At 55.8% G+C, this 24,586-nt stretch overlaps 1 protein-coding gene across 1 annotated transcript in view; it reads right to left on the reverse strand.

The window, feature by feature from the left end:
- Nucleotides 1-24,586, reverse strand: part of LOC147081222 (calmodulin-binding transcription activator 2-like) — a 67,319-nt gene that overhangs the window by 24,095 nt on the left and 18,638 nt on the right. The window contains exon 6 of the mRNA XM_085980881.1: nt 21,114-21,360. Within this exon, the coding sequence (XP_085837007.1) occupies nt 21,114-21,360 (247 nt within the window). The remainder of the gene's footprint in view (nt 1-21,113; nt 21,361-24,586) is intronic.

Raw genomic sequence — 24,586 nt, forward strand, 5'->3', positions numbered from 1 at the left:
AGTGACTGAGGGAGTGAGTGTGAACAGGGGAGTAGGATCGGTGACTGAGGGAGAGTGGGTGTGAACAGGGGAGTAGGATCGGTGACTGAGGGAGAGTGAGTGTGAACAGGGGAGTAGGATCAGTGACTGAGGGAGAATGAGTGTGAACAGGGGAGTAGGATCGGTGACTGAGGGAGAGTGATTGTGAACAGGGGAGTACGATCGGTGACTGAGGGAGAGTGAGTGTGAACAGGGGAGTAGGATCAGTGACTGAGGGAGTGAGTGTGAACAGGGGAGTAGGATCGGTGACTGAGGGAGAGTGGGTGTGAACAGGGGAGTAGGATCGGTGACTGAGGGAGAGTGAGTGTGAACAGGGGAGTAGGATCGGTGACTGAGGGAGAGTGAGTGTGAACAGGGGAGCAGGATCGGTAACTGAGGGAGAGTGAGTGTTAAAAGGGGAGTAGGATCAGTGACTGAGGGAGAGTGAGTGTGAACAGGGGAGTAGGATCGGTGAGTGAGTGTGAACAGGGGAGTAGGATCGGTGACTGAGGGAGAGTGAGTGTGCACAGGGGAGTTGGATCGGAGACTGAGGGAGAGTGAGTGTGAACAGGGGAGTAGGATCGGTGAGTGAGTGTGAACAGGGGAGTAGGATCGGTGACTGGGGGTGAGTGAGTGTGCACAGGGGAGTAGGATCGGAGACTGAGGGAGAGTGAGTGTGAACAGGGGAGTAGGATCGGTGATTGAGCGAGAGTGAGTGTGAACAGGGGAGTAGGATCGATGACTGAGGGAGAGTGAGTGTGAACAGGGGAGTAGGATCGGAGACTGAGGGAGAGTGAGTGTGAACAGGGGAGTAGGATCGATGACTGAGGGAGAGTGAGTGTGAACAGGGGAGTAGGATCGGAGACTGAGGGAGAGTGAGTGTGAACAGGGGAGTTGGATCGGAGACTGAGGGAGAGTGAGTGTGAACAGGGGAGTAGGATCGGTGACTGAGGGATAGTGAGTGTGAACAGGGGAGTGCGATCAGTGACTGAGGGAGAGTGAGTGTGAACAGGGGAGTAGGATCGGTGACTGAGGGAGAGTGAGTGTGAACTCGGGAGTAGAATCGGTGAGTGAGTGTGAACAGGGGAGTAGGATCAGTGACTGAGGGAGTGAGTGTGAACAGGGGAGTAAGATCGGTGACTGAGGGAGAGTGAGTGTGAACAGGGGAGCAGGATCGGTGACTGAGGGAGAGAGAGTGTGAACAGGGGAGTAGGATCGGTGACTGAGGGAGAGTGAGTGTGAACAGGGGAGTAGGATCGGTGACTGAGGGAGAGTGAGTGTGAACAGGGGAGCAGGATCGGTGACTGAAGGAGAGTGAGTGTGAACAGGGGAGTAGGATCGGTGACTGAGGGAGAGTGAGTGTGAACAGGGGAGTAGGATCGGTGACTGAGGGAGAGTGAGTGTGAACAGGGGAGTAGGATTGGTGACTGAGGGAGGAGAGTGAGTGTGAACAGGGGAGTAGGATCCGTGACTGAGGGAGAGTGAGTGTGAACAGGGGAGCAGGATCGGTGACTGAGGGAGTGTGAGTGTGAACAGGGGAGTAGGATCGGTGACTGAGGGAGAGTGAGTGTCAACAGGGGAGTAGGATCAGTGACTGAGGGAGTGAGTGTGAACATGGGAGTAGGATCGGTGACTGAGGGAGGGTGAGTGTGAAAAGGGGAGTAGGATCGGTGACTGAGGGAGAGTGAGTGTGAACAGGGGAGTAAGATCGGTGACTGAGGGAGAGTGAGTGTGAACAGGGGAGTAGGATCGGTGACTGAGGGAGAGTGAGTGTGAACAGAGGAGCAGGATCGGTGACTGAGGGAGAGTGAGTCTCAACAGGGGAGCAGGATCGGTGACTGAGGGAGAGTGAGTGTGAACAGGGGAGTAGGATCGGTGACTGAGGGAGAGTGAGTGTGAAAAGGGGAGTAGGATCAGTGACTGAGGGAGAGTGAGTGTGAACAGGGGAGTAGGATCGGTGACTGAGGGAGAGCGAGTGTGCACAGGGGAGTAGGATCGGTGACTCAGGGAGAGTGAATGTGAACAGGGGAGCAGGATCGGTGACTGAGGGAGTGAGTGTGAACAGGGGAGCAGGATCGGTGACTGAGGGAGTGTGAGTGTGAACAGGGGAGCGTGAGTGTGAACAGGGGAGCAGGATCGGTGACTTAGGGAGGGTGAGTGTGAACAGGGGAGTAGGATCAGTGACTGAAGGAGAGTGAAAGTGAACAGGGGAGTAGGATCGGTGACTGAGGGAGAATGAGTGTGAACAGGGGAGTAGGATCGGTGACTGAGGGAGAGTGAGTGTGAACAGGGGAGTACGATCGGTGACTGAGGGAGAGTGAGTGTGAACAGGGGAGTAGGATCAGTGACTGAGGGAGTGAGTGTGAACAGGGGAGTAGGATCGGTGACTGAGGGAGAGTGAGTGTGAACAGGGGAGTAGGATCGGTGACTGAGGGAGAGTGAGTGTGAACAGGGGAGTAGGATCGGTGACTGAGGGAGAGTGAGTGTGAACAGGGGAGTAGGATCGGTGACTGAGGGAGAGTGAGTGTGAACAGGGGAGTAGGATCGGTGACTGAGGGAGAGTGAGTGTGAACAGGGGAGTAGGATCGGTGACTGAGGGAGAGTGAGTGTGAACAGCGGAGTAGGATCGGTGACTGAGGGAGGGTGAGTGTGAAAAGGGGAGTAGGATCAGTGACTGAGGGAGAGTGAGTGTGAACAGGGGAGTAGGATCAGTGACTGAGGGAGAGTGAGTGCGAACAGGGGAGCAGGATCGGTGACTGAGGGAGAGTGAGTGTGAACAGGGGAGTAGGATCGGTGACTGAGGGAGGGTGAGTGTGAAAAGGGGAGTAGGATCAGTGACTGAGGGAGAGTGAGTGTGAACAGGGGAGTAGGATCGGTGAGTGAGTGTGAACAGGGGAGTAGGATCAGTGACTGAGGGAGAGTGAGTGTGAACAGGGGAGTAGGATCGGTGACTGAGGGAGAGTGAGTGTGCACAGGGGAGTAGGATCGGAGACTGAGGGAGAGTGAGTGTGAACAGGGGAGTAGGATCGGTGACTGAGGGAGAGTGAGTGTGAACAGGGGAGTAGGATCGGTGACTGAGGGAGAGTGAGTGTGAACAGGGGAGTTGGATCGGTGACTGAGGGAGAGTGAGTGTGAACTGGAGAGTGGGATCAGTGACTGAGGGAGAGTGAGTGTGAACAGGGGAGTAGGATCGGTGACTGAGGGAGGAGAGTGAGTGTGAACGGGGAGTAGGATCAGTGACTGAGGGAGAGTGAGTGTGAACAGGGGAGTAGGATCGGTGACTGAGGGAGAGTGAGTGTGAACAGGGGAGTAGGATCAGTGACTGAGGGAGAGTGAGTGTGAACAGGGGAGCAGGATCGGTGACTGAGGGAGAGTGAGTGTGAACAGGGGAGTAGGATCGGTGACTGAGGGAGAGTGAGTGTGAACTCGGGAGTAGGATCGGTGAGTGAGTGTGAACAGGGGAGTAAGATCGGTGACTGAGGGAGAGTGAGTGTGAACAGGGGAGTAGGATCGGTGACTGAGGGAGAGTGAGTGTGAACAGGGGAGTAGGATCGGTGACTGAGGGAGAGTGAGTGTGAACTCGGGAGTAGGATCGGTGAGTGAGTGTGAACAGGGGAGTAAGATCGGTGACTGAGGGAGAGTGAGTGTGAACAGGGGAGTAGGATCGGTGACTGAGGGAGAGTGAGTGTGAACAGGGGGTTAGGATCGGTGACTGAGGGAGGAGAGTGAGTGTGAACAGGGGAGTAGGATCGGTGACTGAGGGAGAGTGAGTGTGAACAGGGGAGTAGGATCGGTGACTGAGGGAGGGTGAGTGTGAACAGGGGAGTAGGATCAGTGACTGAGGGAGAGTGAGTGTGATCAGGGGAGTAGGATCGGTGACTGAGGGAGAGTGAGTGTGAACAGGGGAGTAGGATCGGTGACTGAGGGAGAGTGAGTGTGAACAGGGGAGTAGGATCGGTGACTGAGGAAGAGTGAGTGTGAACAGGGGAGTAGGATCGGTGACTGAGGGAGAGTGAGTGTGAACAGGGGAGCAGGATCGGTGACTGAGGGAGTGTGAGTGTGAACAGGGGAGCAGGATCGGTGACTGAGGGAGTGAGTGTGAACAGGGGAGTAAGATCGGTGACTGAGGGAGAGTGAGTGTGAACAGGGGAGTAGGATCGGTGACTGAGGGAGAGTGAGTGTCAACAGGGGAGTAGGATCGGTGACTGAGGGAGAGTGAGTGTGAACAGGGGAGTAGGATCGGTGTCTGAGGGAGAGTGAGTGTGAACAGGGGAGTCGGATCAGTGACTGAGGGAGTGAGTGTGAACAAGGGAGTAGGATCAGTGACTGAGGGAGTGAGTGTGAACAGGGGAGTACGATCGGTGACTGAGGGAGAGTGAGTGTGAACAGGGGAGTGGGATCGGTGACTGAAGGAGGGTGAGTGTGAACAGGGGAGTAGGATCGGTGACTGAGGGAGAGTGAGTGTGAACAGAGGAGTAAGATCGGTGACTGAGGGAGGGTGAGTGTGAACAGGGGAGTAGGGCCGGTGACTGAGGGAGAGTGAGTGTGAACAGGGGAGTAGGATCGGTGACTGAGGGAGAGTGAGTGTGAACAGGGGAGTCGGATCTGTGACTGAGGGAGAGTGAGTGTGAACAGGGGAGTAGGATCGGTGACAGAGGGAGAGTGAGTGTGAACAGGGGAGTGGGATCGGTGACTGAGGGAGAGTGAGTGTGAACAGGGGAGTAGGATCGGTGACTGAGGGAGAGTGAGTGTGAACAGGGGAGTAGGATCGGTGACTGAGGGAGAGTGAGTGTGAACAGGGGAGCAGGATCGGTGACTGAGGGAGTGTGAGTGTGAACAGGGGAGCAGGATCGGTGACTGAGGGAGTGAGTGTGAACAGGGGAGTAAGATCGGTGACTGAGGGAGAGTGAGTGTGAACAGGGGAGCAGGATCGGTGACTGAGGGAGAGTGAGTGTCAACAGGGGAGTAGGATCAGTGACTGAGGGAGTGTGAGTGTGAACAGGGGAGCAGGATCGGTGACTGAGGGAGTGAGTGTGAACAGGGGAGTAAGATCGGTGACTGAGGGAGAGTAAGTGTGAACAGGGGAGTAGGATCGGTGACTGAGGGAGAGTGAGTGTGAACAGGGGAGTAGGATCGGTGTCTGAGGGAGAGTGAGTGTGAACAGGGGAGTAGGATCAGTGACTGAAGGAGTGAGTGTGAACAGGGGAGTAGGATCAGTGACTGAGGGAGTGAGTGTGAACAGGGGAGTACGATCGGTGACTGAGGGAGAGTGAGTGTGAACAGGGGAGTGGGATCGGTGACTGAAGGAGGGTGAGTGTGAACAGGGGAGTAGGATCGGTGACTGAGGGAGAGTGAGTGTGAACAGAGGAGTAAGATCGGTGACTGAGGGAGGGTGAGTGTGAACAGGGGAGCAGGGCCGGTGACTGAGGGAGAGTGAGTGTGAACAGGGGAGTAGGATCGGTGACTGAGGGAGAGTGAGTGTGAACAGGGGAGTAGGATCTGTGACTGAGGGAGAGTGAGTGTGAACAGGGGAGTAGGATCGGTGACTGAGGAAGAGTGAGTGTGAACAGGGGAGTAGGATCGGTGACTGAGGGAGAGTGAGTGTGAACAGGGGAGTAGGATCGGTGACTGAGGGAGTGTGAGTGTGCACAGGGGAGTAGGATCAGTGACTGAGGGCGGGTGAGTGTGAACAGGGGAGCAGGATCGGTGACTGAGGGAGAGTGAGTGTGAACAGCGGAGCAGGATCGGTGACTGAGGGAGTGTGAGTGTGAACAGGGGAGCAGGATCGGTGACTTACGGAGGGTGAGTGTGAACAGGGGAGTAGGATCGGTGACTGAGGGAGAGAGAGTGTGAACAGGGGAGTAAGATCGGTGACTGAGGGAGAGTGAGTGTGAACAGGGGAGTAGGATCAGTGACTGAGGGAGGGTGAGTGTGAACAGGGGAGTAGGATCAGTGACTGAGGGAGGGTGAGTGTGAACAGGGGAGTAGGATCGGTGACTGAGGGAGAGTGAGTGTGAACAGGGGAGTAGGATCAGTGACTGAGGGAGAGTGAGTGTGAACAGGGGAGTAGGATCAGTGACTGAGGGAGGGTGAGTGTGAACAGGGGAGTAGGATCGGTGACTGAGGGAGAGTGAGTGTGAACAGGGGAGTAGGATCAGTGACTGAGGGAGAGTGAGTGTGAACAGGGGAGTAGGATCGGTGACTGAGGGAGAGTGAGTGTGAACAGGAGAGTCGGATCGGTGACTGAGGGAGAGTGAGTGTGAACAGGGGAGTAGGATCAGTGACTAAGGGAGTGAGTGTGAACAGGGGAGCAGGATCACTGACTGAGGGAGTGAGTGTGAACAGGGGAGCAGGATCGGTGACTGAGGGAGGGTGAGTGTGAACAGGGGAGTAGGATCGGTGACTGAGGGAGAGTGAGTGTGAACAGTGGAGTAGGTTCGGTGAATGAGGGAGAGTGAGTGTGAACAGGGGAGTAGGATCGGTGACTGAGGGAGAGTGAGTGTGAACAGGGGAGTAGGATCGGTGACTGAGGGAGGGTGAGTGTGAACAGGGGAGTAGGATCAGTGACTGAGGGAGAGTGAGTGTGATCAGGGGAGTAGGATCGGTGACTGAGGGAGAGTGAGTGTGAACAGGGGAGTAGGATCGGTGACTGAGGGAGAGTGAGTGTGAACAGTGGAGTAGGATCGGTGAATGAGGGAGAGTGAGTGTGAACAGGGGAGTAGGATCGGTGACTGAGGGAGAGTGAGTGTGAACAGGGGAGTAGGATCGGTGACTGAGGGAGGGTGAGTGTGAACAGGGGAGTAGGATCAGTGACTGAGGGAGAGTGAGTGTGATCAGGGGAGTAGGATCGGTGACTGAGGGAGAGTGAGTGTGAACAGGGGAGTAGGATCGGTGACTGAGGGAGAGTGAGTGTGAACAGGGGAGTAGGATCGGTGACTGAGGAAGAGTGAGTGTGAACAGGGGAGTAGGATCGGTGACTGTGGGAGTGAGTGTGAACAGGGGAGTAGGATCGGTGACTGAGGGAGAGTGAGTGTGAACAGGGGAGTAGGATCGGTGACTGAGGGAGTGTGAGTGTGCACAGGGGAGTAGGATCAGTGACTGAGGGCGGGTGAGTGTGAACAGGGGAGTAGGATTTGTGACTGAGGGAGAGTGAGTGTGAACAGGGGAGTAGGATCGGCGACTGAGGGAGAGTGAGTGTGAACATGGGAGCAGGATCGGTGACTGAGAGTGTGAGTGTGAACAGGGGAGCAGGATTGGTGACTGAGGGAGAGTGAGTGTGAACAGTGGAGCAGGATTGGTGACTGAGGGAGTGAGTGTGAACAGGGGAGCTGGATTGGTGACTGAGGGAGAGTGAGTGTGAACAGGGGAGTGGGATCGGTGACTGAGGGAGAGTGAGTGTGAACAGGGGAGCAGGATTGGTGACTGAGGGAGTGAGTGTGAACAGGGGAGTAGGATCGGTGACTGAGGGAGAGTGAGTGTGAACAGGGGAGCAGGATCGGTGACTGAGGGAGAGTGATTGTGAACAGGGGAGTTGGATCGGTGACTGAGGGAGAGTGAGTGTGAACAGGGGAGCAGGATCGGTGACTGAGTGAGAGTGAGTGTGAACAGGGGAGTAGGATCGGTGACTGAGGGAGTGTGAGTGTGAACAGGGGAGTAGGATCAGTGACTGAGGGAGAGTGAGTGTGAACAGGGGAGTAGGATCGGTGACTGAGGGAGTGAGTGTGAACAGGGGAGTAGGATCGGTGACTCAGGGAGAGTGAGTGTGAACAGGGGAGTAGGATAGGGAGAGTGAGTGTGAACAGTGGAGTAGGATCGGTGAATGAGGGAGAGTGAGTGTGAACAGGGGAGTAGGATCGGTGACTGAGGGAGAGTGAGTGTGAACAGGGGAGTAGGATCGGTGACTGAGGGAGGGTGAGTGTGAACAGGGGAGTAGGATCAGTGACTGAGGGAGAGTGAGTGTGATCAGGGGAGTAGGATCGGTGACTGAGGGAGAGTGAGTGTGAACAGGGGAGTAGGATCGGTGACTGAGGGAGAGTGAGTGTGAACAGGGGAGTAGGATCGGTGACTGAGGAAGAGTGAGTGTGAACAGGGTAGCAGGATCGGTGACTGAGGGAGTGTGAGTGTGAACAGGGGAGCAGGATCGGTGACTGAGGGAGTGAGTGTGAACAGGGGAGTAAGATCGGTGACTGAGGGAGAGTGAGTGTGAACAGGGGAGTAGGCTCGGTGACTGAGGGAGAGTGAGTGTCAACAGGGGAGTAGGATCGGTGACTGAGGGAGAGTGAGTGTGAACAGGGGAGTAGGATCGGTGACTGAGGGAGAGTGAGTGTGAACAGGGGAGTAGGATCGGTGACTGAGGGAGAGTGAGTGTGAACAGGGGAGTAGGATCGGTGACTGAGGGAGAGTGAGTGTGAACAGCGGAGTAGGATCGGTGACTGAGGGAGGGTGAGTGTGAAAAGGGGAGTAGGATCAGTGACTGAGGGAGAGTGAGTGTGAACAGGGGAGTAGGATCAGTGACTGAGGGAGAGTGAGTGCGAACAGGGGAGCAGGATCGGTGACTGAGGGAGAGTGAGTGTGAACAGGGGAGTAGGATCGGTGACTGAGGGAGGGTGAGTGTGAAAAGGGGAGTAGGATCAGTGACTGAGGGAGAGTGAGTGTGAACAGGGGAGTAGGATCGGTGAGTGAGTGTGAACAGGGGAGTAGGATCAGTGACTGAGGGAGAGTGAGTGTGAACAGGGGAGTAGGATCGGTGACTGAGGGAGAGTGAGTGTGCACAGGGGAGTAGGATCGGAGACTGAGGGAGAGTGAGTGTGAACAGGGGAGTAGGATCGGTGACTGAGGGAGAGTGAGTGTGAACAGGGGAGTAGGATCGGTGACTGAGGGAGAGTGAGTGTGAACAGGGGAGTTGGATCGGTGACTGAGGGAGAGTGAGTGTGAACTGGAGAGTGGGATCAGTGACTGAGGGAGAGTGAGTGTGAACAGGGGAGTAGGATCGGTGACTGAGGGAGGAGAGTGAGTGTGAACGGGGAGTAGGATCAGTGACTGAGGGAGAGTGAGTGTGAACAGGGGAGTAGGATCGGTGACTGAGGGAGAGTGAGTGTGAACAGGGGAGTAGGATCAGTGACTGAGGGAGAGTGAGTGTGAACAGGGGAGCAGGATCGGTGACTGAGGGAGAGTGAGTGTGAACAGGGGAGTAGGATCGGTGACTGAGGGAGAGTGAGTGTGAACTCGGGAGTAGGATCGGTGAGTGAGTGTGAACAGGGGAGTAAGATCGGTGACTGAGGGAGAGTGAGTGTGAACAGGGGAGTAGGATCGGTGACTGAGGGAGAGTGAGTGTGAACAGGGGGTTAGGATCGGTGACTGAGGGAGGAGAGTGAGTGTGAACAGGGGAGTAGGATCGGTGACTGAGGGAGAGTGAGTGTGAACAGGGGAGTAGGATCGGTGACTGAGGGAGGGTGAGTGTGAACAGGGGAGTAGGATCAGTGACTGAGGGAGAGTGAGTGTGATCAGGGGAGTAGGATCGGTGACTGAGGGAGAGTGAGTGTGAACAGGGGAGTAGGATCGGTGACTGAGGGAGAGTGAGTGTGAACAGGGGAGTAGGCTCGGTGACTGAGGGAGAGTGAGTGTCAACAGGGGAGTAGGATCGGTGACTGAGGGAGAGTGAGTGTGAACAGGGGAGTAGGATCGGTGACTGAGGGAGAGTGAGTGTGAACAGGGGAGTAGGATCGGTGACTGAGGGAGAGTGAGTGTGAACAGGGGAGTAGGATCGGTGACTGAGGGAGAGTGAGTGTGAACAGCGGAGTAGGATCGGTGACTGAGGGAGGGTGAGTGTGAAAAGGGGAGTAGGATCAGTGACTGAGGGAGAGTGAGTGTGAACAGGGGAGTAGGATCAGTGACTGAGGGAGAGTGAGTGCGAACAGGGGAGCAGGATCGGTGACTGAGGGAGAGTGAGTGTGAACAGGGGAGTAGGATCGGTGACTGAGGGAGGGTGAGTGTGAAAAGGGGAGTAGGATCAGTGACTGAGGGAGAGTGAGTGTGAACAGGGGAGTAGGATCGGTGAGTGAGTGTGAACAGGGGAGTAGGATCAGTGACTGAGGGAGAGTGAGTGTGAACAGGGGAGTAGGATCGGTGACTGAGGGAGAGTGAGTGTGCACAGGGGAGTAGGATCGGAGACTGAGGGAGAGTGAGTGTGAACAGGGGAGTAGGATCGGTGACTGAGGGAGAGTGAGTGTGAACAGGGGAGTAGGATCGGTGACTGAGGGAGAGTGAGTGTGAACAGGGGAGTTGGATCGGTGACTGAGGGAGAGTGAGTGTGAACTGGAGAGTGGGATCAGTGACTGAGGGAGAGTGAGTGTGAACAGGGGAGTAGGATCGGTGACTGAGGGAGGAGAGTGAGTGTGAACGGGGAGTAGGATCAGTGACTGAGGGAGAGTGAGTGTGAACAGGGGAGTAGGATCGGTGACTGAGGGAGAGTGAGTGTGAACAGGGGAGTAGGATCAGTGACTGAGGGAGAGTGAGTGTGAACAGGGGAGCAGGATCGGTGACTGAGGGAGAGTGAGTGTGAACAGGGGAGTAGGATCGGTGACTGAGGGAGAGTGAGTGTGAACTCGGGAGTAGGATCGGTGAGTGAGTGTGAACAGGGGAGTAAGATCGGTGACTGAGGGAGAGTGAGTGTGAACAGGGGAGTAGGATCGGTGACTGAGGGAGAGTGAGTGTGAACAGGGGGTTAGGATCGGTGACTGAGGGAGGAGAGTGAGTGTGAACAGGGGAGTAGGATCGGTGACTGAGGGAGAGTGAGTGTGAACAGGGGAGTAGGATCGGTGACTGAGGGAGGGTGAGTGTGAACAGGGGAGTAGGATCAGTGACTGAGGGAGAGTGAGTGTGATCAGGGGAGTAGGATCGGTGACTGAGGGAGAGTGAGTGTGAACAGGGGAGTAGGATCGGTGACTGAGGGAGAGTGAGTGTGAACAGGGGAGTAGGATCGGTGACTGAGGAAGAGTGAGTGTGAACAGGGGAGTAGGATCGGTGACTGAGGGAGAGTGAGTGTGAACAGGGGAGCAGGATCGGTGACTGAGGGAGTGTGAGTGTGAACAGGGGAGCAGGATCGGTGACTGAGGGAGTGAGTGTGAACAGGGGAGTAAGATCGGTGACTGAGGGAGAGTGAGTGTGAACAGGGGAGTAGGATCGGTGACTGAGGGAGAGTGAGTGTCAACAGGGGAGTAGGATCGGTGACTGAGGGAGAGTGAGTGTGAACAGGGGAGTAGGATCGGTGTCTGAGGGAGAGTGAGTGTGAACAGGGGAGTCGGATCAGTGACTGAGGGAGTGAGTGTGAACAAGGGAGTAGGATCAGTGACTGAGGGAGTGAGTGTGAACAGGGGAGTACGATCGGTGACTGAGGGAGAGTGAGTGTGAACAGGGGAGTGGGATCGGTGACTGAAGGAGGGTGAGTGTGAACAGGGGAGTAGGATCGGTGACTGAGGGAGAGTGAGTGTGAACAGAGGAGTAAGATCGGTGACTGAGGGAGGGTGAGTGTGAACAGGGGAGTAGGGCCGGTGACTGAGGGAGAGTGAGTGTGAACAGGGGAGTAGGATCGGTGACTGAGGGAGAGTGAGTGTGAACAGGGGAGTCGGATCTGTGACTGAGGGAGAGTGAGTGTGAACAGGGGAGTAGGATCGGTGACAGAGGGAGAGTGAGTGTGAACAGGGGAGTAGGATCGGTGACTGAGGGAGAGTGAGTGTGAACAGGGGAGTAGGATCGGTGACTGAGGGAGAGTGAGTGTGAACAGGGGAGTAGGATCGGTGACTGAGGGAGAGTGAGTGTGAACAGGGGAGCAGGATCGGTGACTGAGGGAGAGTGAGTGTGAACAGGGGAGCAGGATCGGTGACTGAGGGAGAGTGAGTGTCAACAGGGGAGTAGGATCAGTGACTGAGGGAGTGTGAGTGTGAACAGGGGAGCAGGATCGGTGACTGAGGGAGTGAGTGTGAACAGGGGAGTAAGATCGGTGACTGAGGGAGAGTAAGTGTGAACAGGGGAGTAGGATCGGTGACTGAGGGAGAGTGAGTGTGAACAGGGGAGTAGGATCGCTGTCTGAGGGAGAGTGAGTGTGAACAGGGGAGTAGGATCAGTGACTGAAGGAGTGAGTGTGAACAGGGGAGTAGGATCAGTGACTGAGGGAGTGAGTGTGAACAGGGGAGTACGATCGGTGACTGAGGGAGAGTGAGTGTGAACAGGGGAGTGGGATCGGTGACTGAAGGAGGGTGAGTGTGAACAGGGGAGTAGGATCGGTGACTGAGGGAGAGTGAGTGTGAACAGAGGAGTAAGATCGGTGACTGAGGGAGGGTGAGTGTGAACAGGGGAGCAGGGCCGGTGACTGAGGGAGAGTGAGTGTGAACAGGGGAGTAGGATCGGTGACTGAGGGAGAGTGAGTGTGAACAGGGGAGTAGGATCTGTGACTGAGGGAGAGTGAGTGTGAACAGGGGAGTAGGATCGGTGACTGAGGAAGAGTGAGTGTGAACAGGGGAGTAGGATCGGTGACTGAGGGAGAGTGAGTGTGAACAGGGGAGTAGGATCGGTGACTGAGGGAGAGTGAGTGTGAACAGGGGAGTAGGATCGGTGACTGAGGGAGTGTGAGTGTGCACAGGGGAGTAGGATCAGTGACTGAGGGCGGGTGAGTGTGAACAGGGGAGCAGGATCGGTGACTGAGGGAGAGTGAGTGTGAACAGCGGAGCAGGATCGGTGACTGAGGGAGTGTGAGTGTGAACAGGGGAGCAGGATCGGTGACTTAGGGAGGGTGAGTGTGAACAGGGGAGTAGGATCGGTGACTGAGGGAGAGAGAGTGTGAACAGGGGAGTAAGATCGGTGACTGAGGGAGAGTGAGTGTGAACAGGGGAGTAGGATCAGTGACTGAGGGAGGGTGAGTGTGAACAGGGGAGTAGGATCAGTGACTGAGGGAGGGTGAGTGTGAACAGGGGAGTAGGATCGGTGACTGAGGGAGAGTGAGTGTGAACAGGGGAGTAGGATCAGTGACTGAGGGAGAGTGAGTGTGAACAGGGGAGTAGGATCGGTGACTGAGGGAGAGTGAGTGTGAACAGGAGAGTAGGATCGGTGACTGAGGGAGAGTGAGTGTGAACAGGGGAGTAGGATCGGTGACTGAGGGAGGGTGAGTGTGAACAGGGGAGTAGGATCGGTGACTGAGGGAGAGTGAGTGTGAACAGGGGAGTAGGATCAGTGACTGAGGGAGGGTGAGTGTGAACAGGGGAGTAGGATCGGTGACTGAGGGAGAGTGAGTGTGAACAGGGGAGTAGGATCAGTGACTGAGGGAGAGTGAGTGTGAACAGGGGAGTAGGATCGGTGACTGAGGGAGAGTGAGTGTGAACAGGAGAGTCGGATCGGTGACTGAGGGAGAGTGAGTGTGAACAGGGGAGTAGGATCAGTGACTAAGGGAGTGAGTGTGAACAGGGGAGCAGGATCACTGACTGAGGGAGTGAGTGTGAACAGGGGAGCAGGATCGGTGACTGAGGGAGGGTGAGTGTGAACAGGGGAGTAGGATCGGTGACTGAGGGAGAGTGAGTGTGAACAGTGGAGTAGGTTCGGTGAATGAGGGAGAGTGAATGTGAACAGGGGAGTAGGATCGGTGACTGAGGGAGAGTGAGTGTGAACAGGGGAGTAGGATCGGTGACTGAGGGAGGGTGAGTGTGAACAGGGGAGTAGGATCAGTGACTGAGGGAGAGTGAGTGTGATCAGGGGAGTAGGATCGGTGACTGAGGGAGAGTGAGTGTGAACAGGGGAGTAGGATCGGTGACTGAGGGAGAGTGAGTGTGAACAGTGGAGTAGGATCGGTGAATGAGGGAGAGTGAGTGTGAACAGGGGAGTAGGATCGGTGACTGAGGGAGAGTGAGTGTGAACAGGGGAGTAGGATCGGTGACTGAGGGAGGGTGAGTGTGAACAGGGGAGTAGGATCAGTGACTGAGGGAGAGTGAGTGTGATCAGGGGAGTAGGATCGGTGACTGAGGGAGAGTGAGTGTGAACAGGGGAGTAGGATCGGTGACTGAGGGAGAGTGAGTGTGAACAGGGGAGTAGGATCGGTGACTGAGGAAGAGTGAGTGTGAACAGGGGAGTAGGATCGGTGACTGTGGGAGTGAGTGTGAACAGGGGAGTAGGATCGGTGACTGAGGGAGAGTGAGTGTGAACAGGGGAGTAGGATCGGTGACTGAGGGAGTGTGAGTGTGCACAGGGGAGTAGGATCAGTGACTGAGGGCGGGTGAGTGTGAACAGGGGAGTAGGATTGGTGACTGAGGGAGAGTGAGTGTGAACAGGGGAGTAGGATCGGCGACTGAGGGAGAGTGAGTGTGAACATGGGAGCAGGATCGGTGACTGAGAGTGTGAGTGTGAACAGGGGAGCAGGATTGGTGACTGAGGGAGAGTGAGTGTGAACAGTGGAGCAGGGTTGGTGACTGAGGGAGTGAGTGTGAACAGGGGAGCTGGATTGGTGACTGAGGGAGAGTGAGTGTGAACAGGGGAGTGGGATCGGTGACTGAGGGAGAGTGAGTGTGAACAGGGGAGCAGGATTGGTGACTGAGGGAGTGAGTGTGAACAGGGGAGTAGGATCGGTGACTGAGGGAGAGTGAGTGTGAACAGGGGAGCAGGATCGGTGACTGAGGGAGAGTGATTGTGAACAGGGGAGTTGGATCGGTGACTGAGGGAGAGTGAGTGTGAACAGGGGAGCAGGATCGGTGACTGAGTGAGAGTGAGTGTGAACAGGGGAGTAGGATCGGTGACTGAGGGAGTGTGAGTGTGAACAGGGGAGTAGGATCAGTGACTGAGGGAGAGTGAGTGTGAACAGGGGAGTAGGATCGGTGACTGAGGGAGTGAGTGTGAACAGGGGAGTAGGATCGGTGACTCAGGGAGAGTGAGTGTGAACAGGGGAGTAGGATAGGGAGAGTGAGTGTGAACAGTGGAGTAGGATCGGTGAATGAGGGAGAGTGAGTGTGAACAGGGGAGTAGGATCGGTGACTGAGGGAGAGTGAGTGTGAACAGGGGAGTAGGATCGGTGACTGAGGGAGGGTGAGTGTGAACAGGGGAGTAGGATCAGTGACTGAGGGAGAGTGAGTGTGATCAGGGGAGTAGGATCGGTGACTGAGGGAGAGTGAGTGTGAACAGGGGAGTAGGATCGGTGACTGAGGGAGAGTGAGTGTGAACAGGGGAGTAGGATCGGTGACTGAGGAAGAGTGAGTGTGAACAGGGTAGCAGGATCGGTGACTGAGGGAGTGTGAGTGTGAACAGGGGAGCAGGATCGGTGACTGAGGGAGTGAGTGTGAACAGGGGAGTAAGATCGGTGACTGAGGGAGAGTGAGTGTGAACAGGGGAGTAGGCTCGGTGACTGAGGGAGAGTGAGTGTCAACAGGGGAGTAGGATCGGTGACTGAGGGAGAGTGAGTGTGAACAGGGGAGTAGGATCGGTGTCTGAGGGAGAGTGAGTGTGAACAGGGGAGTAGGATCAGTGACTGAGGGAGTGAGTGTGAACAGGGGAGTAGGATCAGTGACTGAGGGAGTGAGTGTGAACAGGGGAGTACGATCGGTGACTGAGGGAGAGTGAGTGTGAACAGGGGAGTGGGATCGGTGACTGAAGGAGGGTGAGTGTGAACAGGGGAGTAGGATCGGTGACTGAGGGAGAGTGAGTGTGAACAGAGGAGTAAGATCGGTGACTGAGGGAGGGTGAGTGTGAACAGGGGAGTAGGGCCGGTGACTGAGGGAGAGTGAGTGTGAACAGGGGAGTAGGATCGGTGACTGAGGGAGAGTGAGTGTGAACAGGGGAGTCGGATCTGTGACTGAGGGAGAGTGAGTGTGAACAGGGGAGTAGGATCGGTGACTGAGGGAGAGTGAGTGTGAACAGGGGAGTAGGATCGGTGACTGAGGGAGAGTGAGTGTGAACAGGGGAGTAGGATCAGTGACTGAGGGAGAGTGAGTGTGAACAGGGGAGTAGGATCGGTGACTGAGGAAGAGTGAGTGTGAACAGGGGAGTAGGATCGGTGACTGAGGGAGAGTGAGTGTGAACAGGGGAGCAGGATCGGTGACTGAGGGAGTGTGAGTGTGAACAGGGGAGCAGGATCGGTGACTGAGGGAGTGAGTGTGAACAGGGGAGTAAGGTCGGTGACTGAGGGAGAGTGAGTGTGAACAGGGGAGTAGGATCGGTGACTGAGGGAGAGTGAGTGTCAACAGGGGAGTAGGATCAGTGACTGAGGGAGTGTGAGTGTGAACAGGGGAGCAGGATCGGTGACTGAGGGAGTGAGTGTGAACAGGGGAGTAAGATCGGTGACTGAGGGAGAGTGAGTGTGAACAGGGGAGTAGGATCGGTGACTGAGGGAGAGTGAGTGTGAACAGGGGAGTAGGATCGGTGTCTGAGGGAGAGTGAGTGTGAACAGAGGAGTAAGATCGGTGACTGAGGGAGAGTGAGTGTGAACAGAGGAGTAAGATCGGTGACTGAGGGAGGGTGAGTGTGAACAGGGGAGCAGGGCCGGTGACTGAGGGAGAGTGAGTGTGAACAGGGGAGTAGGATCGGTGACTGAGGGAGAGTGAGTGTGAACAGGGGAGTAGGATCTGTGACTGAGGGAGTGTGAGTGTGCACAGGGGAGTAGGATCAGTGACTGAGGGCGGGTGAGTGTGAACAGGGGAGTAGGATTGGTGACTGAGGGAGAGTGAGTGTGAACAGGGGAGTAGGATCGGCGACTGAGGGAGAGTGAGTGTGAACATGGGAGCAGGATCGGTGACTGAGGGAGAGTGAGTGTGAACAGGGGAGTAGGATCGGTGACTGAGGGAGGGTGAGTGTGAACAGGGGAGTAGGATCAGTGACTGAGGGAGAGTGAGTGTCAACAGGGGAGTAGGATCGGTGACTGAGGGAGAGTGAGTGTGAACAGGGGAGTAGGGTCGGTGTCTGAGGGAGAGTGAGTGTGAACAGGGGAGTAGGATCAGTGACTGAGGGAGTGAGTGTGAACAGGGGAGTAGGATCAGTGACTGAGGGAGTGAGTGTGAACAGGGGAGTACGATCGGTGACTGAGGGAGAGTGAGTGTGAACAGGGGAGTGGGATCGGTGACTGAAGGAGGGTGAGTGTGAACAGGGGAGTAGGATCGGTGACTGAGGGAGAGTGAGTGTGAACAGAGGAGTAAGATCGGTGACTGAGGGAGGGTGAGTGTGAACAGGGGAGTAGGGCCGGTGACTGAGGGAGAGTGAGTGTGAACAGGGGAGTAGGATCGGTGACTGAGGGAGAGTGAGTGTGAACAGGGGAGTCGGATCTGTGACTGAGGGAGAGTGAGTGTGAACAGGGGAGTAGGATCGGTGACTGAGGGAGAGTGAGTGTGAACAGGGGAGTAGGATCGGTGACTGAGGGAGAGTGAGTGTGAACAGGGGAGTAGGATCAGTGACTGAGGGAGAGTGAGTGTGAACAGGGGAGTAGGATCGGTGACTGAGGAAGAGTGAGTGTGAACAGGGGAGTAGGATCGGTGACTGAGGGAGAGTGAGTGTGAACAGGGGAGCAGGATCGGTGACTGAGGGAGTGTGAGTGTGAACAGGGGAGCAGGATCGGTGACTGAGGGAGTGAGTGTGAACAGGGGAGTAAGATCGGTGACTGAGGGAGAGTGAGTGTGAACAGGGGAGTAGGATCGGTGACTGAGGGAGAGTGAGTGTCAACAGGGGAGTAGGATCTGTGACTGAGGGAGAGTGAGTGTGAACAGCGGAGCAGGATCGGTGACTGAGGGAGTGTGAGTGTGAACAGGGGAGCAGGATCGGTGACTTAGGGAGGGTGAGTGTGAACAGGGGAGTAGGATCGGTGACTGAGGGAGAGAGAGTGTGAACAGGGGAGTAAGATCGGTGACTGAGGGAGAGTGAGTGTGAACAGGGGAGTAGGATCAGTGACTGAGGGAGAGTGAGTGTGAACAGGGGAGTAGGATCGGTGACTGAGGGAGGGTGAGTGTGAACAGGGGAGTAGGATCGGTGACTGAGGGAGAGTGAGTGTGAACAGGGGAGTAGGATCAGTGACTGAGGGAGGGTGAGTGTGAACAGGGGAGTAGGATCGGTGACTGAGGGAGAGTGAGTGTGAACAGGGGAGTAGGATCAGTGACTGAGGGAGAGTGAGTGTGAACAGGGGAGTAGGATCGGTGACTGAGGGAGAGTGAGTGTGAACAGGAGAGTAGGATCGGTGACTGAGGGAGAGTGAGTGTGAACAGGGGAGTAGGATCAGTGACTAAGGGAGTGAGTGTGAACAGGGGAGCAGGATCACTGACTGAGGGAGTGAGTGTGAACAGGGGAGCAGGATCGGTGACTGAGGGAGGGTGAGTGTGAACAGGGGAGTAGGATCGGTGACTGAAGGGGAGTGAATGTGAACAGGGGAGTAGGATCAGTGACTGAGGGAGAGTGAGTGTGAACAGGGGAGTAGGATCAGTGGCTGAGGGAGAGTGAGTGTGAACAGGGGAGTAGGATCGGTGACTGAGGGAGAGAGAGTGTGAACAGGGGATTAGGATAGGTGACTGAGGGAGAGTGAGTGTGAACAGGGGAGTAGGATCGGTGACTGAGGGAGAGTGAGTGTGAACAGGGGAGTAGGATCGGTGACTGAGGGAGAGTGAGTGTGAACAGGGGAGTAGGATCGGTGACTGAGGAAGAGTGAGTGTGAACAGGGGAGTAGGATCGGTGACTGAGGGAGAGTGAGTGTGAACAGGGGAGCAGGATCAGTGACTGAGGGAGTGTGAGTGTGTACAGGGGAGCAGGATCAGTGACTGAGGGAGTGAGTGTGAACAGGGGAGTCGGATCAGTGACTGAGGGAGTGAGTGTGAACAGGGGAGTACGATCGGTGACTGAGTGAGAGTGAGTGTGAACAGGGGAGTGGGATCGGTGACTGAAGGAGGGTGAGTGTGAACAGGGGAGTAGGATCGGTGACTGAGGGAGTGTGAGTGTGAACAGGGGAGTAGGATCGGTGACTGAGGGAGAGTGAGTGTGAACAGGGGAGTAGGATCGGTGACTGAGGAAGAGTGAGTGTGAACAGGGGAGTAGGATCGGTGATTGAGGGAGAGTGAGTGTGAACAGGGGATCAGGATCGGTGACTGAGGGAGTGTGAGTGTGAACAGGGGAGCAGGATCGGTGACTGAGGGAGTGAGTGTGAACAGGGGAGTAAGATCGGTGACTGAGGGAGAGTGAGTGTGAACAGGGGAGTAGGATCGGTGACTGAGGGAGAGTGAGTGTCAACAGGGGAGTAGGATCGGTGACTGAGGGAGAGTGAGTGTGAACAGGGGAGTAGGATCGGTGTCTGAGGGAGAGTGAGTGTGAACAGGGGAGTAGGATCAGTGACTGAAGGAGTGAGTGTGAACAGGGGAGTAGGATCAGTGACTGAAGGAGTGAGTGTGAACAGGGGAGTAGGATCAGTGACTGAGGGAGTGAGTGTGAACAGGGGAGTACGATCGGTGACTGAGGGAGAGTGAGTGTGAACAGGGGAGTGGGATCGGTGACTGAAGGAGGGTGAGTGTGAACAGGGGAGTAGGATCGGTGACTGAGGGAGAGTGAGTGTGAACAGAGGAGTAAGATCGGTGACTGAGGGAGGGTGAGTGTGAACAGGGGAGCAGGGCCGGTGACTGAGGGAGAGTGAGTGTGAACAGGGGAGTAGGATCGGTGACTGAGGGAGAGTGAGTGTGAACAGGGGAGTAGGATCGGTGACTGAGGGAGAGTGAGTGTGAACAGGGGAGTAGGATCGGTGACTGAGGGAGAGTGAGTGTGAACAGGGGAGTAGGATCACTGACTGAGGGAGTGAGTGTGAACAGGGGAGTAGGATCGGTGACTGAGGGAGAGTGAGTGTGAACAGGGGAGCAGGATCACTGACTGAGGGAGTGAGTGTGAACAGGGGAGCAGGATCGGTGACTGAGGGAGGGTGAGTGTGAACAGGGGAGTAGGATCGGTGACTGAGGGAGAGTGAATGTGAACAGGGGAGTAGGATCAGTGACTGAGGGAGAGTGAGTGTGAACAGGGGAGTAGGATCAGTGGCTGAGGGAGAGTGAGTGTGAACAGGGGAGTAGGATCAGTGACTGAGGGAGAGTGAGTGTGAACAGGGGAGTAGGCTCGGTGACTGCGGGAGAGTGAGTGTGAACAGGGGAGTAGGATGGGAGAGTGAATGTGAACAGGGGAGTAGGATCGGTGACTGAGGGAGAGTGAGTGTGAACAGGAGAGTAGGATCAGTGACTGAGGGAGAGTGAGTGTGAACAGGGGAGTAGGCTCGGTGACTGAGGGAGAGTGAGTGTGAACAGGGGAGTAGGCTCGGTGACTGAGGGAGAGTGAGTGTGAACAGGGGAGTAGGATCGGTGACTGAGGGTGAGGGAGTGTGAACAGGGGAGTAGGATTGGTGACTGAGGGAGAGTGAGTGTGAACAGGGGAGTAGGATCGGTGACTGAGGGAGGAGACGGTGTCGGTGAATAGTGTCGGTGAATAGTGTCGGTGAATAGTGTCGGTGAATAGTGTCGGTGCACAGTGGACAGTGTCGGTGAATAGTGTCAGTGAATAGTGTCAGTGAATAGTGTCGGTGAATAGTGCCGGTGCACCGTGGACAGTGTCGCTGAATAGTGTCAGTGCACAGTAGACTGTGTCGGTGAACAGTGTCGGTGAACAGTGTCAGTGCACAGTGGACAGTGTTGGTGAACAGTGTTGGTGCACAGTGGACCGTGTTGGTGAATAGTGTTGGTGCACAGTGGACAGTGTCGGTGAACAGTGTCAGTGCACAGTGGACCGTGTTGGTGCACAGTGGACCGTGTCGGTGAATAGTGTTGGTGCACAGTGGACCGTGTCGGTGAATAGTGTTGGTGCACAGTGGACCGTGTCGGTGAATAGTGTCAGTGGACCGTGTCGGTGAATAGTGTCAGTGGACCGTGTCGGTGAATAGTGTCAGTGGACAGTGTCGGTGAATAGTGTCAGTGCACAGTGGACAATTTCGGTGCACAGTGGACAGTGTCGGTGAATAGTGTCGGTGCACAGTGGACTGTGTCAGTGCACAGTGTCGGTGAATAGTGTCGGTGCACAGTGGACAGCGTCAGTGGACGGGAGCAGAGGTCGTTCACTAGCCGATGCCTTACCTTATACTTGCGGAACGCGGTCTGGATTATCCGCGCGGCCTCGTACAGCTCCCGCTGCTCATGGTCCGAGAGGGTCAGCAGCGCAAATTCACTCTCCATCTTCCCGTTGGCCGACGCGTTCAGGAAATCCGACCAATCGGTGTTGGCGGCAGTTTCGACTTTCTCAAAGGTGATGTCGCTGAGCGGAGAGCTGACGGGGCTGAGGCAGGGGTTGGACGGTGGGGTCAGAGGCTGACTGCACTCCGATCTGGGAAAGATGCAAGAGGAACAATGAGAAACACTTCCAGCGACCGGCAGTCACTGCACAAACAATGGAAATGCAATGTCCAATGATCTCATATCAGAATGATCCAATTTACTGTATCGTAATTTTAAAAATATTTTGATGACTTTTGAATTTAAATTAAAAGATGTTCTGTGTGGTAGCACCAAGCATGCCTAGGTTAGATACAGAGTAAAGCTCCCTCTACACTGTCCTGTAAAACACTCCCGGGCAGGTACAGCACGGGTTAGATACAGAGTAAAGCTCCCTCTACACTGTCCCATCAAACACTCCCAGGGCAGGTACAGCACGGGTTAGATACAGAGTAAAGCTCCCTCTACACTGTCCCATCAAACACTCCCGGGCAGGTACAGCACAGGGTTAGATACAGAGTGTGGTAAACCACGTTCACTATCGTTAGCACTGTTCACCACTGTTCGTTATAACTGTATCACTGACCACTATTGTATCACGGTACGAGGTCGCCTCTTGCCACACTGCTATACCTGGGATGACCACTGCCGACTCCGCCTTGGCTCCACCCACCAGGCCAGGTATAAAGGTGAGCGACTGGCTGGTATTCCTCCTGCTTGGATCGGATCACCCACGAGAGTGGGCTGTTATTTAGTCAATAAAAACCTTTAGTCACCTTCGTAACTCTTCGCCTTTTATTGGAGGAATTGATAGGTATATCAATTTTATTGACTAAATTTAATGATGTCCGACAACGAGTCACAACCGGCGGAGGAGCCACCAGCGCAGCTCCCAGGAGCACAGCCACACCAGCCAGCTTGGCTGCGAGCCCTCAGACCGCCGTACCTGGACCTGAACCCACGAGCAGCAAACTCAGCCGCAGACTTTAAACACTGGCTGGTCTGCTTCGAATCATACCTGAGAGAATCCAGCGTCCCTCAGGCATCCAAACTAAGTGTCCTGCAGGCACAACTGAGCCCGAGAGTATACACTCTCATCGAGGACATGACTACCTACGAGACCGCCATCAACCTGCTGAAACAGAAGTACCGGACCCCGGTAAACTACATGTACGCTAGGCACCTCCTAAGATCACGGCCGCAACAGCCAGGAGAATCAGTAGCCGAATTCTCACAGGCGCTATATGCACTCGCCAGGAACTGTGACTTTAAATCGGTGTCGGCAGCCGAAAATACTGAAGATAATATCCGCGACGCATTCCTGAAAGGCCTACGGTCCGAGTACTCACGGCAAAGACTGCTGGAAGCTAAAGACCTCAGCATGGAAAAAGCTGAAGCCCTCGCTATCTCCCTGGAAGTGGCCCACCAAGATCAGGAAGCATTCACCAGGTACTGCTCGCGACCCTGGGACTCGGGCCCGACCCCTACCACAGCACCCTTCCCAGCGCCGCCCCCGGGACCTACCTCTGCGTCGGCGTCCCGGACCCGACCGGCCCCGCCACCCCCGGCACCGGCCCCGACATCGGGCATCCGCGATCGGGCCGCCGGCTGTTTTTTTTGTGGCCAGGAGAAGCACCCGAGGTCGCGCTGCCCAGCCAAGAACTCCATATGTAGAACCTGCCTGAAGAAAGGCCACTTCTCCAAGGCCTGCAGGAGCGGATCCTCAGAGGCCAGCAGTGCCGCATGCGAACTATGGGGGCGGCCATCTTCGTTTAGGGCAACTGAGGCCAGCATCCCCACACATGAGTCATGGGGGCGGCCATCTTTGTTTAGGGCAACTGAGGCCAGCATCCCCACACATGAGTCATGGGGGCGGCCATCTTTGATTAAGGCAACCGACCCCAATAGTGCCTCATGGGGCCCTACCTCGTGGGAGACGCCATTTTACTCACCACGCCCGACCGCCTCGCCCGCAGATGACAACGACTCGCTCAGCTACACACTAGCTTCCGTCACCCTGGACCAAGCCCGCCCGCACCATCTGTCCAAGTCAATGATGGACATCAAAGTGAACGGCCACGCCACGACCTGCCTGTTCGACAGCGGAAGCACGGAGAGCTTCATCCACCCAGACACGGTGAGCCACTACTCCCTCTCTGTCCTACCAACGCGCAGCCGAATCTCGATGGCATCGAGGTCCCACGCCACGGACATCAGCGGCTACTGTGTCGTGACCCTGTCGGTTAAGGGCACGGAGTATAAAAACTTTAAACTCCTCGTCCTCCCCCATCTCTGCGCTGCCGTCCTACTAGGGCTGGACTTCCAATCCCACCTCCAAAGCGTAACCCTAGCATACGGTGGACCCCTCCCCCCACTCACAGTCAACAACCAGCAAACGTTAAACCGCCCACCGCGTAACACCTGCAGCCTCTCCACCCTCAAGGTCCCGCCACCCTCTCTGTTTGCTAACCTTACCCCTGACTGCAAACCCGTCGCTACCAAAAGCAGGCGGTATAGCGCCGGGGACAGAGCCTTCATTAGCTCTGAGGTGCGGCGCCTCCTGAAAGAGGGCATTATCGAGGGGAGCAGCAGCCCCTGGCGTGCCCAGGTCGTAGTCGTAAAGACCGGCGATAAAAACCGCCTGGTCATCGACTACAGCCAGACCATAAACAGATATACCCAGCTGGACGCATACCCCCTCCCCCGCATATCTGACATGGTCAATCAGATTGCACAGTATAAAGTATTCTCGACCATCGACCTGAAGTCGGCCTACCACCAACTCCCTATCCACCCTGAGGACCGCCAGTATACCGCCTTCGAGGCGAATGGGCGCCTATACCACTTCCTTAGGGTCCCCTTCGGTGTCACTAATGGGGTCTCGGTCTTCCAAAGGGAGATGGACCAGATGGTTGACCAGAACGAACTGCAGGCTACATTCCCCTACCTAGATAACGTCACTATCTGCGGCCGCGACCAGCAGGAACATGACGCGAATCTGGAGAAATTCCTCCGTACGGCCCAACGGCTGAACCTCACCTACAATAAGGAGAAATGCGTGTTTAACACCACGCGCCTTGCCATCCTCGGCTGCGTAGTGGAGAACGGAATCATCGGCCCCGACCCAGAAAGAATGCGCCCCCTCATGGAGCTACCCCTCCCCCACTGCCCTAAAGCACTTAGGAGAACCCTGGGGCTTTTCGCCTACTATGCCCAATGGGTACCCAATTACGCGGACAAAGCCAGACCCCTCCTGAAAGCCACTTCCTTCCCCCTCACGGAGGAGGCGTGCGCGGCCTTCTCCCTCATTAAGGGAGACATAGCCAAGGCCACGATGC

This window comes from Somniosus microcephalus, unplaced genomic scaffold (genome assembly GCF_052327205.1).
Source record: "Somniosus microcephalus isolate GS21.2 unplaced genomic scaffold, FLI_Smic_1.0 scaffold654, whole genome shotgun sequence".
Lineage (NCBI taxonomy): Eukaryota > Metazoa > Chordata > Chondrichthyes > Squaliformes > Somniosidae > Somniosus > Somniosus microcephalus.